Genomic DNA, 20871 nt, shown 5'->3' with positions numbered 1-20871 from the left:
GTCCTGGGATCAAGCCCCAAATCAGGCTCCCTGCTCAGCAGGAAGCCTTGCTTCGCTCTCTCCCTCTGCTGCTCCCCCCGCCGTCTCTCTCTGACAAATAAATAAATAAAATCTTTAAAAAAAAAAAAAGCCAGAATTGGTTCACATGCCCATGGGAAAATGGAGACTATGCTTTACGTGCGCAATTTCTATAGATCTATCTTCCTGGTCACTATCTACTTAGTGGTGTTTAGTTCTTCATAGTCTAATTGTATATTGCTCTTTTTTTCATGTTTTAGTTCATCCTTTATTTCTTTACTCTTAAATATACTTATTTTATGGTGTTTAAGGAATTCCACTTTTTAAAAAATATTTTATTTATTTTTTTAACAGACTGAGATCACAAGCAGGCAGAGAGAAGAGAGAAAGGCAGAGAAAGAGAGAGGGAGAAGCAGGCTCCCTGCTGAGCAGAGAGCACGATGCAGGGCTTGATCCCAGGACCCTGAGATTATGACCTGAGCTGAAGGCAGAGGCTTTAACCCACTGAGCTACCCAGGTGCCCCAGGAATTCCATTTTCTGACATCTCCTGGAATATAACCCTTTTAGTCATTGATTCTTAGTCATGAAGACTCACCCTTTATAAATCAAGTATGTGAGTGCATCTTTAGTGGGATTTTATTTGTAGGACTCCTGTGAGGCCCGAGTAGAATACCTGTCACATCAGAGAGATTCTGCTAAACTCAGTTATCCCGGGGGCATTACCAGGGATCACTTCGGTAATTTCCCAGCTACAGAGTTCCTGAACCAAGCAAGAAATGTCATTTAAAACCCTGAATTTGGGGCGCCTAGGTGGCTCAGTGGGTTAAAGCCTCTGCCTTTGGCTCAGGTCATGATCCCAGAGTCCTGGGATCAAGCCCCACATCGGGCTCTCTGCTCAGCAGGAAGCCTGCTTCCCTTCCTCTCTCTCTGCCTACCTGCGATCTCTGTCTGTCAAATAAATAAATAAAATCTTTAAAACAAAACAAAATTTGTGTGAAGACAGGCTTGTGATAACAAATTTTTAGGAGATACCTTTCCACTCAAAATCCAAGCCAAAATTTACAAGATTCCCCATTTCCCTTTCCCACAAGCAGATTTTTTTTAGATCTACCATTTCACTAAAGTAAAGCCAGCCTTTGTTAGCCCATATTAGATATAGTTATAGTGTACAGTCTCCATTCAAATTCCCTACTTGGTTTTGGCAAAAGCCTAGCCTCCAATCCCTGCTTATTGACTGTGGTAAATATCAAAGCTTCAGGGTCTGCTTACATCCTCTTTTCCAGCTTCTCTGAATTAGGTGGGAATGCTGGGGACTTCTCTTGTTTTGAAAGTGTTCATAACATTTTATCCCAAATATTTAGTTTTAAGGCTTTCTGATATTATTTGCCATATTACTAAACATGACAGCTCCATTTTATTTTTTTTTTTAAGATTTATTTGTTTATTGGGCACCTGGGTGGCTCAGTGGGTTAAAGCCTCTGCCTTCGGCTCAGGTCATGATCTCGGAGTCCTGGGATTGAGCCCCACATCGGGCTCTCTGCTCAGCAGGGAGCCTGCTTCCTCCTCTCTCTCTGCCTGCCTCTCTGCCTACTTGTAATCTCTGTCTGTCAAATAAATAAATAAAATCTTAAAAAAAAAATTAAAAAAAAAAAAAGATTTGTTTATTTATTTGACAGAGAGATAGAGAGCACAAGCAGGCAGAGGGAAAGGGAGAAGCATGTTCTCCCCTTAGCAGGGAGCCCGACACAGGGCTCAATCCCAGGATCCGGGATCATGACCGGAGCTGAAGGCAGCTGCTTAACCAACTGAGCCACCCAGGCACCCTGACAGCCCCATTTAAAAAATACTGTGTATTAAAGACTAAATCTACATACAAGATACTAAACATTCAAATATAAAAATATATTAAGATATAAAACAATATAGATCTATTTTTAAATACTCTTTTATTTACCCCATAGCCTAAACTGAATATACCAATATGTCTGGAGTGCCTTATTGTGTCCCTCCCTGATACTATTTCCCATCCCTTCACCTAGAGGCAATCATTATCTTTTTTTTTTTTTAAGATTTTATTTATTTATTTGACAGAGATCACAGTAGGCAGAGAGGCAGGCAGAGAGAGAGGGGGAAGCAGGCTCCCTGCTGAGCAGAGAGCCCGATGCGGGGCTCGATCCCAGGACCCTGGGATCATGACCTGAGCCGAAGGCAGAGGCTTAACCCACTGAGCCACCCAGGCACCCCGAGGCAATCATTATCTTGAATACTGTTTAGTTCTCCATGTTTGTGAACTTCATGTAAACAGAATTATACTATAGTATTCTGCTACTGGTTTTTATTTTATAAATCAGTGTATGTTCTAGAGAAACATATACATAAACAAACATATAAAATTCGTTCTTCAAATCACTCTATTAGGTTGCCACCTGCCACCAAGACCACTAATGACTAATGCCTCTACCTCTGTATTTGACTACTGATTACATGACTTTAAATATTAATCTATAGGGGCACCTGGCTGGCTCAGTCGGTGGAACATGCAACTCTTGGGGTCATGAGTTTGAGCCCCATGTTGGAATAGACTTTGCTTAAAAATAGATAGATATTAACCTATAAATGCAATGAATTCCAGATTATCTCCAGGTCCTATCTCTTGTTAAGCTAGACTTAGATACCTACTTGCCTCCCTGACATGTCTACTTAACTGTCACAAATACTTCAAATTCACCATGTAGAAAACTAAACCTTCCCCAGTCTTTTACTGCTCAATAAAATGGCATCAAACCTATTTAGCTGTTCAATCTTTACTGTTAGTTTTTGTTTGCTTAGGCTTTAACTTTTTAAAAGATTTTTATTTATTTATTTGAGAGAGAGAGCAAGCATGACTGGGGGAGAGAGGCACAGAAGCAGACTCCCTGCTGAGCAGGGAGCCTGATACAGAGCTCAATCCCAGGATCCTGAGATCACGACCTGAGGTGAAGGCAGAGGCTTAACCCACTGAGCCACTCAGGTGCCCCCAGGTTTTAATTTTTGATCAACAATGGCAGATATTTACTTGTCAGATATTTACTGTAATTGTATATTAGGAACCTTTTAGGGGCACCTGGTTCAGTCAGTCAAGCATCTGACTCTTGGTCTCCACTCAAGTCTTAATCTCAGGGTTGTAAGTTCAAGCCTCACTTTGGGCTCCACACCAGGCATGGATCCCACTTTATTTATTTAAGATTATTTATTTATTTATTTGAGAGAGAGAGAGAGAGAGAGAGACAGCACAAGCAGGGGAAGGGATGGAGGGAAGGGTAGAGGGAGAGGGAGAAGCAGGCTCCATGCTGAGCAGGGAGCCTGATGGGTGCCTCAATCCCAGGACCCTGAGGTCATGACCTGAGCCAAAAGCAGACGCTTAATCAACTGAGCCACCCAGGTGCCCCTCAAGCCCACTTAATAAAAAATGGGGTGCTTGGGGCGCCTGGGTGGCTCAGTGGGTTAAGGCCTCTGCCTTCAGCTCAGGTCATGATCCCAGGGTCTTGGGATCGAGCGCCACATGGGGCTCTCTGCTCAGCAGGGAGCCTGCTTCCCTCTCTCTCTCTCCCTCTCTCTCTCTGGCTGCCTCTCTGCCTACTTGTGATCTCTGTCAAATAAATAAATAAAATCTTAAAAAAAAAATGGGGTGCTTGTGTGGCTCAGTCGGTTAGGCACCTGCCTTTGGCTCAAGTCATGATCTCAGGATCCTGGGATCAAGCCCCATGTCAGGCTCTCTGCTCCGCAGGGAGTCTGCTGCTTCCTCTCATTCTCCCTCTGTCCTCTCTTTCAAATAAATAAATAAAATCTTAAAAAAAAAAAGAACCTCTTGAACTGCTGCCATGACTAATAATTTAGGAAATACATTAAAATGCTGAATCAAATAATAACCAAGTAATCCAACCACCATGCTGCAGCTCTACCTTTGGCATTTCAATTCATATGGCATTAGAGTTTTGATCTCCACAATGCATTGAGAGCACACAGGAAATAAGACCATTTTTCTTTTTTTTTTTTTTTTTAAGATTTTATTTATTTATTTGACAGAGATCACAAGTAGGCAGAGAGGCAGGCAGAGACACAGAGAGGAGGAAGCAGGCTCCCTGCTGAGCAGAGAGCCCGATGCGATGCGAGGCTCCATTCCAGGACCCCGGGATCCTGACCAAGCCAAAGGCAGAGGCTTTAACCCACTGAGCCACCCAGGCGCCCCAAGACCATTTCTTTTATAAAGCATCATTTGCCAACCCCCCCCTTTTTTTTTAAGATTTTGTTTATTTATTTGACAGACAGAGATCACAAGTAGGCAGAGAGGCAGGCAGAGAGGCAGGCAGAGAGAGAGAGAGAGAGAAAGAGAGGGAAGCAGACTCTCTGCTGAGCAGAGAGCCCGATGCGGGGCTCGATCCCAGGACCCTGAGATCATGACCCAAGCCAAAGGCAGAGGCTTTAACCCACTGAGCCACCCAGGCGCCCCACCAACCCCTTTCTTAAAACAAATTCTAAATCTTCCAAGTTAAGAGAATCAAGTAATAAAAGCTCACATTGCAATCTGGATCAATCTAATTTTAATCACATTTCCCCTTTTTCTAGAAATTAGTGTGCTAAAAATAGCATGTTTTCAAATAAACTAACAATGGCTAGTTGTATTCCGTTTACTGTCTCGGATGGATATAAACTAACAAGAAAAATTTGCACTCAAAAACACTACTTTTAATTCCTTGAAATACAGACGGTAGAGAATTTGTAACAGTGTTTCTACAAGATATACCAATTTAAGATCATTAACTGTCTATTGTGGTTAATTCTATTTATCAGCTGTCATAAAGCATCACTGGAACTAGAACTGTGCTCAAGTACCATCTCTTGAAAACAAATTCTGACCCACCAACAGGTCATCAACGACCTTTCACTTGGATAGCAGAGGCTCAAAGAGCACGTTAAAAGAATTAACAATAAAAATAATGTCAAGGTTCAAGAGTTTACAATATGTACCAAACAAAAAGGAAGAAGTATTCACAAACACTTTATTTTTGGCAACAGATCAAGTTGCAAAAAAGTTACATATATGGATCTTCATAAATTGTTTCATTTTGGAGGTGCCTGGATGGCTCAGTCTGCTAAGTGGCTGCCTTCCACTTAGGTCATGATCCTGGAGTTCTGGGAGTGAGCCCTGCACTGGGCTCCCTGCTCAGTGAGGAGCCTGCTTCTCCCTCTGTCCTTCATCCACTGCTCTTGCCCACTCTCTCTCTCTCAAATAAATTAATTATTTCATTACCAATCTACCTTTCTATATGAATTGCTATCTGGGTGACCTTGCATTACTGCACCTTACAAAGAAAAGCTTGGGGGCTTTTTGTCAGAATGTGAATAATTTTCTAATTTATCTATTTTGCAACTTTGATGATAATGGATTTGTTGCTGTTGTTTCATTCTTTCTAAAAGTAGAACACGAAGAGATCTCAAATTCATTTTGGAAATATGAAGAGGACAAACATAAATAACTAAAAAGTGAAGTACCTGTACTCTCAAATGATTATTTTTAACCACTCCTTTATACTGACATATTGGGGAATGGAATAGTACTGAAACAGGATTTAACAGGATTAATAACATAATCTGATAAAGAGTAGAACATCTAAACAGAATTGGGGAGAACAAATACCACCTTTTACTATTTCTTTTGTTTCACATGACAGTGCTTTATATGGAAGGTATGGAAGGTACAATGAGATACCACCTCACACCAGTCAGAATGGCTAAAATTAACAAGTCAGGAAATGACAGATGCTGGCAAGGATGCGGAGAAAGGGGAACCCTCCTACACTGTTGGTGGGAATACAAGCTGGTGCAGCCACTCTGGAAAACAGCGTGGAGGTTCTTCAAAAAGTTGAAAATAGAGCTACGCTATGACCCAGCAATCGCACTACTGGGTATTTACCCTAAAGATACAAATGTAGTGATCCGAAGGGGCACGTGCACCCGAATGTTTATAGCAGCAATGTCCACAATAGTCAAACTACGGAAAGAACCTAGATGTCCATCAACAGATGAATGGATAAAGAAGATGGGGTATATATATACAATGGAATACTATGCAGCCATCAAAAGAAATGAAATCTTGCCATTTGCGACGACGTGGATGAACTAGAGGGGATTATGCTTAGCAAACTAAGTCCATCAAAGAAAGACAACTATCATATGATCTCCCTGATATGAGGAAGTGGAGAAGCAACATGGGGGGCTTGGGGGGTAGGAAAAAAATAAATGAAACAAGATGGGATCGGGAGGGAGACAAACCATGAGAGACTCTTAATCTCACAAAACAGGCTGAGGGTTGCTGGGGGAGAGGATAGGGAGAGGGTGGTTGGGTTATGGACATTGGGGAGGGTATATGCTATGGTGAGTGCTGTGAAGTGCGTAAACCTGGAGATTCACAGACCTGTACCCTTGGAGCTAATAATACATTATATGTTAATAAAAAATTTAATTTGAAAAATTCGTACTTTGAGGGGCACCTGGGTGGCTCAATGGGTTAAAGCCTCTGCCTTCGGCTCAGGTCATGATCCCAGGGTCCTGGGATCAAGCTCCACATCGAGCTCTCTGCTAAGCAGGGAGTCTGCTTCCCTTCCTCTCTCTCTCTGCCTGCCTCTGCCTGTGATCTCTGTTAAATAAATAAATAAAATCTTTTCATAAATAAATAAATAAATAAAAACTGCTACCTTTAAAAAAACAAATGGGACCCCTGGGTGGCTCAGTTGGTTACGTATCTGTCTCCAGCACAGGTCATTAGCCCAGAGTCCTCAGAGTCCTCCTTGCCCTGCAGGGAGCCTGCTTCTCCCGCTGCCTACCACTTCCCCTGCTTGTGCCTGCTCTCTCTTGACAAATAAATAAAAATTTAAAAAAAAAGAAAATATTAAAACAAAACAAAACAAAAACCTGTTATCTTTGAGTGACCATTAAAGACTAAGGGAAGGGAAAAAGAAAAAAGGAAAAAGATTAAGGAAAAGAAAAGAAGAGAAACAGAACTGTAAGTAGAAGAGATAAAATAAAACTTTAAAAATGTTCAATTCAAAAGTCAGGGAAGGGGACGCCTTGGTGGCTCAATGGGTTAAGTTGTTACATGTCTGCCTTTGGCCCAGGGTCCTGAGATGCAATCCCCCATCAGGTTCCTTACTCAGCAGGTGCCTGCTTTCCCTCTGCCAGCCACTCCCCAGCTTGCAAATAATTAAAAAATCTTAAGGAAAAAAAAAGTCAGAGAAGGAAGAAAACAAACAGGACAAATAGAACACAAACAGCAACACAGTAGTCTTAAACCCAACAATCCTGAATAATTACACTTACTCTAATTTAAAAGGCACACATTGTCAGACAGTATAAAAAAGACCTTTGTTTATAAGAGATGTGCTTTAAACATAAATAATACAAAATTGTTAAAAACTAATCATAAGGAAAATGGAGTTAACTATATTAGCATCCAAAGAAGAAGGCTTCAGGGCAAGAATATTACCAGAAATCATAAAAATAAAAGGATCAATTCATCTAGAAGATGTAATTCCTAAATGTATATGCATTTACTAACAACTTTAAAATTCATGTAGCAAAAACTGAAAGAATAAAAAGAAAAATCCACAATTACAGTGGATGAACACTCATTTTCAGCAACTGATAAAAAACAAGTAGTTGGAAAATGAATAATATAGAAAATTAGTATTAACAACCAACTTGCCCTGACATTCACAAAATATTATATCCAAAATGTACAACATATATTCCTTAAGTGCACATGAACGTGCACCAGGATAGATCATATCTGAGCCATAAAACAAATGTCAATAAATATAAATGGATTAAAAGCATGAGTATGTTCTCTGACAACAATTATGTTAGAAGTTAATTAAAAAAAAATGTGAAATAGCCCCAACTACTTGGTAATGAAGCAATACATTTCTAAATATCCCATGGCTCACATAAGATCTCATAATGGAAATCAGAAAATATTTTGAACAATATATCAGAATTTAAGGATTTTTTTTTAAAGATTTTATTTATTTATTTGACAGAGAGAGATCACAAGTAGACAGAGAGGCAGGCAGAGAGAGAGAGAGTGAGAGAGAGAGAAGCAGGCTCCCTGCTGAACAAAGGGCCCAATGCGGAACGCGATCCCAGGACCCTGAGATCACGACCTGAGCCGAAGGCAGTGGCTTAACCCACTGAGCCACCCAGACGCCCCAAAATTTAAGGATATTAGCCAAAGTTGTGTTAGAGGAAATGTATAGCTCTAAATGTTTCTGTTATAAACAAGAAAACATGTAAAATTCATGCCTAAGTTCCCACCTTAAAAGATTAAAAAAAGGAAAAAAAAAAGATAAAAAAGAGAGTAGGTTAAACCCAGAATAAACATAAGAAATTATAAAGATAGGAGCAGAAATAAGAGAAAACAAATGTACAATGGATATAAGTCAAAGCCAAAAGTCAGTTCTTTAAAAAGACTAATATCACAAAATCCCTAAGTATAGGGGAAAGTAAGAGAAAGAAAAGAGAAAAAAACACCAATACCAGGAACAAAAGACTGAATGTCATTACAGATCCTGTAAGCATTAAAAGGAAAATAAAAGAACTGTACAAACAATTTTGCTAAAAAAAATTGGTAATTCAGATGAAATACAGAAATTACTGTAATAACAAACTACAAAAACTGACAATCTGTTAGACATAACATTCCTAAATGCACTTACTTCTTGATAAATGGACCCTTTTATAAATATAAAATGAAAGTATATTATATATTATATCTCTCCCAAAGAAATTCAAGGCTCAATGGCTTCAATGGTGAGTTCTATTAAACATCGAAGGAAGAAATAGCCTCGGGGTTATGAGTTCAAGCCCCATACTGGGGACAGAGTTTACATAAAAGAAATAAATGGGGGGGATGCGCCTGGGCGACTTAGCTGGTTGAGCCTCTTCCTGGGCTCAGGTCATGATCTCGGGGTCCTGGGATGGAGCCCCGCATCGGGCTCTTTGCTCAGCAGGGAGCCTGCTTCTCCCTCTCTGCCTACGTGTGATTTCTGTCAAATAAATACATAAAATCTTAAAAAAAAAAAGAAAGAAAGAAGAAATAGGGGGCGCCTGGGTGGCACAGTCAGTTAAGAGCAGAACTCATGGTTTTGGCTTAGGTCATGATCACAGGGTTATGAGATCAAGCCCCACATTGGGCTCTGGGCTCTGCTCAGAGTCTGCTTAAGATCTTCTCTCCCTTTGTCCCTCCACCCTGGTCTCTGACTTTCCTTCAAATAAATAGAATCTTAAAAAAAAAATTAAAAATAAAAAATAAGAAGAAGGGGTGCCTGGGTGGCTCAGTGGGTTAAGCTTCTGTCTTCAGCTCAGGTCAGGATCCCAGGGTCCTGGGATCGAGCCCCACATCGGGCTCTCTGCTCAGCGGGAAGCCTGCTACCCCCCTCTCTCTGCCTGCCTCCCTGCCTACTTGTGTTCTCTCTCTCTCTCTCTCTCTCTCTCTCTCTCTCTCTGTTAAATAAATAAATAAATAAATAAATAAAAGAAGACCAAATAATACCCATGCTCCACCCAGAATTTGAATAGGGAACATTTCCCAATTCATTTTTTGAGGACTATCCTGATACTAAAACTAGGTATTTCTGGAGAGCAATTTTCCTCATAAACACAGACATAAAAATACTTAACTAAATATCAGCAAATAAAATCCTGTGATACATAAAAATAATAATACATCAAGACCAGGTGGGGATTATTCCTAGAATGTAAAGTTAAATTCACAATAAAAGCCACCACATTAACAGAACAACAAAAACACAGTCTTAAATGCTGAAGCATCTGACAAAATTCAACACACATTCATAACTTTTTTAGAAGATTTTATTTATTTATTTGACAGACAGAGATCACTAGTAGGCAGAGAGGCAGGCAGAGAGAGATAGGGAGACTCCCCTATCCTGAGCAGAGAGCCCAACGTGGAGCTCGATCCCAGGACCCCGAGATCATGACCTAAGCTGAAGGCAGAGGCTTAATCCACTGAGCCACCCACACATTCATAACTTAAAAAATACTCCTGACAAACTAAGAATAGAAGAACACTTCCTTAATTTGATAAAGGGCATCTATGTAAAAACCTACAGCCAGTATCATTCTTAAAGGTGAAAGACCTAGAATACAAAGAGGTCTACTCACACCACTTCAACATTCTACAAAGGTCCTAGAAAACGCAATTTAGAAAAAGGAAATAAACAGGCCCTGAGTGGCTCAGTTGGATGCCAGGCTCTCTGCTCAGCAGGAAGCCTGCTTCCCCGCCCCCTCTCTCTCTGCCTGCCTCTCCGCCTACTTGTGATCTCTGTCAAATAAATAAATAAAATCTTAAAAAAAAAAAATATTTACAACATCAAAAATAGGGATCAATTTAACAAAACATGTGAAAAGATCTTTACATCAAAAACTACAACGTGTAAAGGCAACATACACAAACGGAGAAATAGGTATCATAAGCAAAAATGTATTCGTGCACTGTATTAATTTTTAAATTAATTAAAAATAAAATATTATAAATAAAACGAATGTAGTATACAGCACACTATGGAATCAGAAAGAAAATGGGTTGATCACTTTTTTTTTTTTCTCAAAGATTTTATTTATTTATTTGACAGAGATCACAAGCAGGCAGAGAGGCAGGCAGAGAGAGGGGGAATCAGGCTCACCGCCGAGCAGAGAGCCCGATGCGGGGCTCGATCCCAGGACCCTGAGATCATGACCCGAGCCGAAGGCAGAGGCTTAACCCACTGAGCCACCCAGGCACCCCGGTTGATCACTTTTCTAAGGAAATCTGTTTTAATCCCAGTCAGCGGCAACAAAAAATGTGCTTAAGATACTGTTAGCGCATACTTAAAAACCCAGTTTTCCATCAGCTATAAACAAATTTACAAATCAAACAGCAGCATTTAAAAGTGAGTCCAGGGGCGCCTGGGTGGCTCAGTCGTTAAGCGTCCGCCTCAGCTCGGGTCAAGATCCCGGAGTCGCGGGATCCCAGCCCCACATTGGGCTCCCTGCTCGGCGGGAAGCCTGGTTCTCCCTCTCCCACTCCCCCTGCTTGTGTTCCCTCTCTCGCTGTGTCTCTCTGTGTCAAATAAATAAATCTTTTATTAATAAATAAATAAATGTGAGTCCAAAAGAGTACAGGAGCACAGACCAGATCTTTGCAGGGCACAAAAACCTTCCGACAAGGCGTTGTATGCAAAGTACCACCTCAGTGAATACTTCCTTCCCTCCGTATTTTAGGTTCACTAGAGCCTTCACCAGATTTTGAGTTCTAAGAGGGCGGCCCTTGAGGCCTTGTAGAACGTGGAACCTGACTTCAGAACACCTCACGTCAGGTTCAGGTTCTTGAGTAAATAAACTAACTTTCAGAGTCCTCAACTTCCCTACACACCAGTAAAACGGGGACTATCGATACCTACAAAAGACGGGAGAGAACCAAATTACTCAGTAAGCAGCAAACACACTCTTTTGGTCTGCATTTTGATAAATTTGGTTTAATAGGAATTCTGCTGAGGCGGGAGGAGAGCACATGAAATGAAGGCATTTCAGTCTTGGGGTTCCACTCCCCCCCCGCCGGGCTCAGGAGGGACGTCCAGTTAGAGTTGCCAGTTCCAAGACCTGGTGTAGTAGGGACTGCTGGGTCACACCCTCTGTGGGGCACCACGTCCACAACGCACGTAGCAGTACGGTCGAGGTTTGGGGCATTTGGCTCCATTTTGACAGTAATAAGCGCCACCGTCTACCTAGTGCCATGACCGGAGCTTACGTCCAAACTCATCCTACCCTGCAAAATACCGGCTACCGTAGACACAGGCAAGAGTCGGAGGCTCGAGGAAAGGACTCCCTCCTCCCCAAGGTCACCCAGGGGGCGGCACTTGCCCCGCCCGCGCCTCCTTGCTGCGGCGCGAGGTCAGTGCGCTCCGCCCTGAGGCAGAGACGCCCCGGGGAGAAAACTCCCTTCCAGCAAGCACTTCCCCAGCGACGACGGGAGCCCAGCCGAGGCTCAACCCTTTCGGCTTTACCCCCGCGTCGGCCGAACAAACAAGCAAGTGCCTCCTCACAGCCTCCGACGACTCCCTGACGAGCGTGGCGTCCCGCGGAGGTCCGCGTCCGCGCCCTCGTGCTCACCTGCACCACGCAGCAACCCAGCGCATCCTTCTGAGCGTCAGGCGGGACGAGAGTCCGGGGAGAGAGGCCCGGGTGCAAGAAGTGAACCATGGCGACCCCCGTCGGTGGGACGTCAGGAGAGAGCGGGCGTCGAGCCGGGACCCGGATCCCGCGAGAGGATGAGGCGTCTCCAGCCGGGAGGCAGCTTGAGCAGCGCCGGCTCCCAGGCAGCTCACGCAGCCCTCACGCCCCTCCGTCTCCGCCGCAAAAGTTTTGAAACGCCCGGCGAGGCGGCGCGCACGCGCCCGCCGCAGCCTCGCCCCCTCCCGCGGAGGCCGGACCGCCGCAGACCCCGCCCCCAGGATGGGCTCTCCCCTTTTCTATTCCTCCCCCGGCCCCCCCGCCACAGTCTACCACTACCCCACCCTATCAGGGCCCAACCGTCTCCTTTGGGGCGCCGCTTCGCCGCCGAAAGCAGCCTTATACTTCTGTGCCACTCACCTCACTCCTACTCAACCCTCTGAGACCAAATTCCCTCAAACCCACACCTTAAAGATTGATACCGCATTCCCGTCACCCCTCTAAATCCTGCCCAGCGACCACTTCAGTGAAGTTGGGAAAGAGGTTATATTTTTATTTCTGCTTTAGTAATCTCTACATCCATGATGGGGCTCGAACTCATGACCCAAGATCAAGAGTCGCATGCAGTACCCACGGAGCCAGCCAAGCACCTGTAGAATATATGTTATACATTAAAAACATATATTTTAAAGACTTTCTCCTAAAACTCCGGCACAGACACCTCTATTACATCTACCTTCTCTGTTTCAACTCCTACTGACATTGGATGATCAAATACCAAAACCACTTCTGACCTTTTAAGTCCACAAAATGAACTAGTCCACTTCCTTCTAACCTACAAGGTCCAAGAAAGCAACCCTCAAAGAGCAGTGAATTATTACACTTCAGCTAATTTAGAATAAAATATGTCTTGAAAAGGGTACTTCTAAAAGCGTATAAGTCTTGAATTTGAATCTTGGAATGTTTGCTCAGTCCTACCTACAAAGCTGTAAGCCTTGGGCAAGATTCTTTATTTCTTTAAAACTCAACATCCCCATCAGTAAAGTAGGGTAAGAAAGAATGTGTTAGCACACAGGATTGATGTAAAGATTAAACAAGATTATGTACATTAAAAACATAAAATGCTTGACACATAGCAAGTCTTTGATAAGTGGATTCAAAAGTTAAAATAATTTTTCAAGTACATATACTTTGCAAAATGCTTTCCTTTCACATTTATTCTTTTATTTAATCCTCATACCGGGGGGAAAAAAAAAAAGAAGTCCTTGTCAGTAGGTATCTCCATTTTACCCACAGAGAAACTGAGCACCTGAGAGGTTGAATAGACAAGTTAAATTGTTGCATCTGATGAGTGGAAAACCTGATGGTCAAAATCTAGTTTTCTAACTCCCAGTCCAGCCAATGTTTTGTGTTTTTTTCCAGTGGACTATTTCATAACTTCTCCTCTATCCTCAAACTTCCAAAACTTCCTCTCCCAACCATATTCTCAGCTGCCTGTTTTACTGAAAAAAGAAAAGCAATTTAAAAAAAAAAAAAGAAGAACATCCCAAGCTCCCACCATCACCACCACATCTACCCACCTATCTGTACTATCACCTATTTTGTTCTTACCTAAATCCAACTCTGGCACTTGGACTTGTCTGCTAGATCTAATTCCATCTTGCTTACTCGAAGATATCATCCCTCAACGTCCTTTCTTTCTCCTGCATTATCATTTTTCCCCCTTTCTTGGATCGTTGCCACTAGTGTACAAACAAGCTGAGGGGTACTTAGGGCTCAGTCAGTGCAGCGAGGGACTCTTGATCTTGGTTGTAAGTTCCAGCCCCACGCTGGGTGGAGAGATTGCTTAAAAATAAAATCCTTTAAGGGGCACCTGGGTGGCTCAGTGGGTTGGGGCCTCTGCCTTCTGCTTGGGTCATGGTCCCGGGATCCTGGAATGGAGCCCCGCATGGGTCTCTCTGCTCAGCAGGGAGCCTGCTTGCCTTCCTCTCTCTGCCTGCCTCTCTGCCTATTTGTGATCTCTGTCTGTCAAATAAATAAATAAAATCTTAAAAAAAAAAAATAAAATAAAATCCTTTAAAAAATAAAAAATTGGGGGCTCCTGGGTGACTCAGTCATTAAGCATTAAGTGTCTGCCTTCAACTCAGGTCATGATCCCAGAGTCCTGGGATGAAGAGGGCATTGGACTCCCTGCTCAGTGTAGAGTGTACTTCTCCTTCTCCCTCTCCTCCTTCTTCCCCACCCCCCAACTGTGTGCTCCTCTCTCTCTCTCTCAAGTGTATAAATAAATAAATATCTTTCAAAAACAAATAATAAGTCAAGCTAATACTTTTCCCATAATAAAAAACAAAAATACTACTTTTGACCTAATTTCTCTATTCAGGTTGTTAAAATAAAAAACAAATGGATACCAGCTTGAAAATTCCTTGAACAAAAAAAAAAAAAAGAAAAGAAAAAAGTTTAATTTAGCTTATTTTCCAAAGCTAACTTAACTGGGTCATTTCTTGCTTAAGCCTCTGAAAATCATATGCAAAACTTAAACTTGGGGTGCCTCTGTGGCCCCTTCCCACTGCTCATGCTCTCTCAAATAAATAAAATCTTTTTAAAATAAAAAAAAGAATAAAAGAGGAGTTAAAAATGATTTCCAAGATTTTATAAGCAACTGAAATGAAGAAGTAGGTCTATACTGAAATAGGAAGGACTGACAAGAAAAGCTAGTTAGGGAAGGATATCACTTCTTTACTTTTGGACACAGTGAGGCTGTTTACATAACCAGGTGGATATGCTGAATGGACAGCTGGATATGAGCCTGAAGTTTAAAAGTGAACCATAGGGTAGACATCTTAAAATAGGGATACATTGGCATACAGATTGCTTTTAAAACTATGAAACTAGATAAAATCCCCATGAGAATGGATAGAGGAGAGGTACACAAGTACTAAGTCCTGGCATACACAAAGATGGAGACTCTGGGAGCATCTGGGTGGCTCAGTGTGTTAAGCGTCTGCCTTTGGCTCAGGTCATGATCCCAGGGTCCTGGGATCAAGCCCGCATAGAGCTCCCTGCTCAGCAGGAAACCTGCTTCTCCCTCTCCCACTTCCCTTGCTTCTGTTCCTTCTCTCACTGTCTCTCTCTCTCTCTGTCAAATAAATAAGTAAAATCTTAAAAAAAACAAAATGGAGAATTCTGGAATCAAGAGGATGAGAAGGAGCAATCAATGAGGTAGGAGGAAGAGAGAAGAAAGAAGAAAGAGGTAGGGATGGGGAGGAGGAAGAGATGTGTTCTGGAAGCCAAATAAAAGTATTTTGGAGAAGAAGATATCACTTGAGTCAAATGCTGCTGAATAGTCAAGACAAAGAATGAAAAGTGACCACTGAATTTAGCAACTTGAAAGTTGACAAGAACTGTTTAATGGAGTGGCCAGGGTGAAAGAAAATGGTAGGAGACCATGAATACAGATCATACTATGGGGAAGCTTTGCTGCAAAGCATAGAAGAGATATGGGGGTAATATCTTGTCAAAAGTTCAGAAATATTTGAAGTAAAACCAATGAATCACCAAAGTACTGATTAGTAAGAGTTTATTGTGCACACCAAAACTCTGCAAAACAAGAGCTCTCAAAACCAAAATAGGGATTATGGTTTAGGGGGATAAAGCAGCTTATACAGTGAGAAAGCAATGACTGTTTATTCTTCACAGTGATTGATTATAATACTAGAGTTTTTTTAAATGATAAGGAATAAGTCAGTGGTTACCACATAGGAACTTTGGGAAACAGTTTAAGTTTTGTTTGTTTGTTTTTTAAAGATCTTATTTATTTGTTTGACAGAGAGACAGAGCATGCGCATGGGAGCACACAAGCAGAGGGAGAAGGAGAAGCAGACCTCCCACTGAGCATGGAGCCTGATGTGGGGATTGATCCTAGGACTCTGGGATCATGACCTGATCCGAAGGCAGACGCTTAAAAGACTGAACCACCCAAGTACCCCTCTTTTTTTTTTTTTTGAAGTATGCACTACCCCCAACATGGGGCTTGAACTCATGACCCCAAGATCAAGAGTTCCATCTTCTCCCAAATGAGCCAGCCAGGTGACCACTCCTCTTTTATTCTTATATCTTCTATCCTCTCTGTTAAGAAATTCTGTTGGTTCTAGGGGCGCCTGTGTGGCACAGTGGGTTAAGCCTCTGCCTTAGGCTCAGGTCATGATCTCAGGGTCCTGGGATCGAGCCCCACATTGGGCTTTCTGCTCAGCAGGGAGCCTGTTCCCGACCCCCCGCCTTTTTAAAGATAAAATCTTTAAAAAAAAATAAAAGAAATTCTGTTGGTTGTATCTTCAAAATATATGTAGAGACTGTCTATGTCTTACCTCTTCCCTGAATCAAGTGCCTGTCATTGCCCACTTGAATTTTTACAATATCCTCCTATATGGTTTCCCAGCTTCCACCCTTGCTCCATTGAACTCTATTCTCAACATAGCAGCAAAAGTGATTATTTATTTATTTATTTATGAAGGACAGCGAGAGAGCAGGTATGTACATGGGTACACCAGGGTGGGGCAGGGGCAGAAGGAAAGAACAGAATCTACAGCAGACTCTGCGCTGAGCTCAGAGCATGACCGGGGCTCAGTCTCAAGATCCTGAGATCATGACCTGTGCTGAAACCAAGAATCAGATTCTTTTTTTTTTTTTTAAGATGTTATTTATTTATTTGACAGAGAAAGAGAGAGGTCACAAGTAGGCAGAGAGGCAGGCAGAGAGAGAGCAGGAAGCAGGCTCCCCTCTGAGCAGAGAGCCTGATGTGGGGCTGGATCCCAGGACCCCGAGATCATGATCTGAGCCTAAGGCAGAGGCTTAAACCACTGAGCTACCCAGGCACCCCCAAGAATCAGATTTTTAACCCACTGAGCCATCCAGACACCCCTAGAATGATCATATTAAATGGTCATGTCACCCTTCTGCACAAAACTCTCTAGTAACTTCCTATATCAGGAAAAATAAAAAAAATTATGAAGGACAGTGTTCTATAAGATTCTACATAGTCTGTTCTCTTCAGGACCTTCTCTCCCTTTACCTTCTGCCATTCTCCCTTGTGCTTATTCCACCCCAGCACTGTTGGATTCCTTGGCTATTCTCATGGATGGCTCTCTTATCTTCTGTAAGTTTTGGCTCAAATACTGAGCCTTATCAATAAGGACTTCCCCGGCTGTGATACATTAAATAGCAGTCCTCACAAGCATCACCACACCATCCTCAAACGGCTTGTTCCTTTTGCTCTGCTTTCATGCTTAACACTATTTGTCATGCTATTTATTTTATTTTTTTTAATTTTCTGACTGCTCCTCTCTAAGGGAAAAAAAAAAATGTAAGCTAGTGAGGACAAGGACTTTGTTTTGTTGTATCCCTGGGCCTAGAACAGTGCCTTTTTAGAAGGTGGTCAGTATGGGGTGCCTGGGTGGCTCAGTGGGTTAAAGCCACTGCCTTCAGCTCAGGTCATGATCCCAGGGTCCTGCGATCAAAGCCCCACATCTCAAAGCCCCACATCGGGCTCTCTGCTCAGCGGGGAGCCTGCTTCCTCCTCTCTCTCTGCCTGCCTCTCTGCCTGCTTGTGATCTCTGTCAAATAAATAAATAAAAACTAACTAACTAAATAGAAGGTGGTCAGTAATATTTGTTGAAAAAATACATGGCTCCCTGGAAAAAATTAATTGTAGCTCTAGAGGAAAGTTTCATTCTGAAATCACAAACAAAGTTGCATCTATTTAGGGAGGAATAAATTTTGTGATAACCTGTTCCCCTATCCCTCCTCCTCCTAATCTCCTCGGTGTCCTTCCGCACCTATTTGTCAGTTGTCAGTTTTTCAATTCAGTTTAACCATTTTTGAAGATTCAGTCCGTGGTACTAATTGATCTGTTACCAGACTCATCCCTTCTAATTCTTCACCCACTTTCAGTGAGTGCTCTACCCAAAACACAAATCTGATCACCTTTCTTCCCAGTTTAAAACACTTCCATATTCCCATTGTCCTCAGAATGAAACCCGAACTTCTTAGGATGGTTTTCAGTGGCCCTTCATGATCTGGCTCCAGGTTACCTCTCTAGTTTAAACCACGAGTACTCTCATTATAACCTTTCCTTTGGCCATAGTGTACTGAAACTGTTTCACTTCCAGAAATGTACTTTTACATACTCATTGTTGTCCAATCTACCACCCCCTACTAATTCCTATAGATCCTTTAGATCTCACTTAGATGTCACCTCCTCTAGAAAGTCTTAACTGATATACCCCACCCTCTTCCTGCCAGCTCTGAAGAAAAGGTAGGGGAGGGATAGTGCAGATGCAGACAAATGGAGAAGTGTAAAGAAATTAAACTTCTGAAATGAAATTAGAAAGCCCTAGTTAAGATCTCTTTAAATTACGGTAGAATTTCTTTAAGAATTTTATAAAATCTCTGGGGTGCCTGGGTGGCTCAGTCATTAAGTGGCTCGGGTCATGATCTCATGGTCCTGGGATCAAGCCCAGCATTGGACTCCCTGCTCCGTGGGAGGCCTGCTTCTCCCTCTCCCAGTCCCCCTGCTTGTGTTCCCCCTCTCACTGTCTATCAAATAAATAAATAAAATCTAAAAAAAAACAAACAAACAACAACAAACAAAACCCACAAAAGAACCTTATAAAATCTCTTAAGTGTTGCTGTCCTGAAGTATAGGGGAAAGATCACAAGCTCTGATGTCAAAAAAGCTTGAATTCAAATTCCACTTCACCTCTCCTTTGGGCAGTTACTTAACCTATGAGCTTCAGTTTCCTTTTCTGGAAAATAAGATTAATAATAACACCAAACTCGCAGAATTTCAAAAACTATTAGAATATCTACCCCATGTGTTATTTTTGGTTTCTCAGAGAAAGGATGCTTTCTAAGGGAAAGGGTCATGTGATGCTCTGTAACTTTGAGCAAGTCTTTGTCTCTTTCTGGGCATCAAAGAAACACAAAAATGAGCTATTAACATTTGTGGTTTACCCATATCTATATCTGTAAGCTTTGGTTTATTTCTCCCATTGTAGTGATCAGCAATAAAACTTTATTATGGAAAAAGCATGCCTAGGAAATAAAGGAACTGGAATCACAGAGGGGTACAAAGTGTCAGCAACCCTAAACAGGAAAGGTTTAAATTGGGTTTGAGATTGTCCTTAAAGGTTAAATTGGATTTTCCCTCTTTATAACACAGTGATTAAGAGCATAGATTTCAGAGCCTGACAGACCTGAGTCTTACTGTGACTCTTATGCCTAATAGCTTGTGATCTTGGCAAAATTATTTAATACCTCACGATTTCTGCATCCATAAAATGGAATAATTATCATCTTTACAAGGTTGTTGCAAGGCTTAGCTGAGAAAATAGACATAAAAACGTTTAGCATAGTGCTTGCCTTGATATACTTTCTGGTTATATTGGAATTCCAAGTCAACCATTGGAATCTATCAAGTAACTAGTAGTATTTGAAATTATAGATCGCCTACAATTGCACTTGCCACATAGTGCTAATTGATTTTCCCAAATCCTAGACTATTGTTGGTTTATGCTCATAGGTCTTTAAAGGGGAAAAGTCTTTAAAACCATTGCTAATAGCCACAAACAATGTGATTTTATTTCATGAACCGTTTCAGAGGGCTTTTGATTATAATTATACCTTTGCCTTCACATTGAAAAACAACAGTACTAATACTTTACAAAGTAGCCAAGGTTCTACCAATAGTGGGGACACTAGTGTCAAAACAGTATCTAGGTTTTTTTTTAAATATTTTAATTTTTTTATAAACATATCATGTATTATTAGTCCCAGGGGTACAGGTCTGTGAATCGCCAGGTTTACACACTTCACAGCACTCACTATAGCACATACTCTCCCCAATGTCCACAACCCCACCCCCCTCTCCCTACTCCCGTCCCCCCCCCCGCCCCCCCTCAGTTTGTTTTGTGAGATTAAGAGTCTCTTATGGTTTGTCTCCAAAACAGTATCTAGGTTTAATCTACAAGTTCCTCTATGTTTGACCTCTTTAGGCTTCCTTTCATCTGTAAGATAGGGGATAATTACCTTCTCTTGCAAGATCTTAGAGGGTTAAAGGCAGCACTTGGCTCATTATTCATAATATCCGCAGTTTTGAAGTGTTTTAAGGCTGAACTGATGAGACGGATAATTAGGTAGAAAATACATTTGGTAACTCCTTAATACCCATATTCAAATATGACAATCACAATGCGTATGTAATTGAAAATGGTTGCTTTTATAATGTGTATTATTGTGAAGTGACAGGAGATCTAATTTTTTTGTTTGTTTGTTTGCTTTAAGTGATTTCTGTGCCCAACGTGGGGCTCAAACTTTTGATCAAGAGTTGCTTGCTCCACTCTCTGAGCCAGCCAGGCACCTGCACAAAGGTTTTTTTTCATTTTTGGATCTTACATTCACATCCCAGTCTAGGAGGGATACTCACGAAAGATGGTCTTTGACTGTCATGACAAGATGATTTTAAACAGGTGTCCTGCTGAATGCATGGGAGTAAGCCATTTATTTGCAGCATCTGGCTACTAGTGCCATTT

General features: G+C 41.8%; 1 protein-coding gene across 1 annotated transcript in view; it reads right to left on the bottom strand.

The window, feature by feature from the left end:
* The window catches only part of ZYG11A (zyg-11 family member A, cell cycle regulator), a 77182-nt gene extending 64765 nt beyond the window's left edge, over positions 1 to 12417 (bottom strand). Inside the window, 1 exon segment of the mRNA XM_032844182.1 lies at positions 12224 to 12417. Within this exon segment, the coding sequence (XP_032700073.1) occupies positions 12224 to 12313 (90 nt within the window). The 5' untranslated portion in view covers positions 12314 to 12417.
* Positions 12418 to 20871: the final 8454 nt, after the last annotated feature.

Source organism: Lontra canadensis, unplaced genomic scaffold (genome assembly GCF_010015895.1).
Source record: "Lontra canadensis isolate GAN:19392208 unplaced genomic scaffold, GSC_riverotter_1.0 scaffold148, whole genome shotgun sequence".
Lineage (NCBI taxonomy): Eukaryota > Metazoa > Chordata > Mammalia > Carnivora > Mustelidae > Lontra > Lontra canadensis.
The sequence above is the reverse complement of the archived record's forward strand: the minus strand, read 5'-3'. Positions and strand labels throughout refer to the sequence as shown.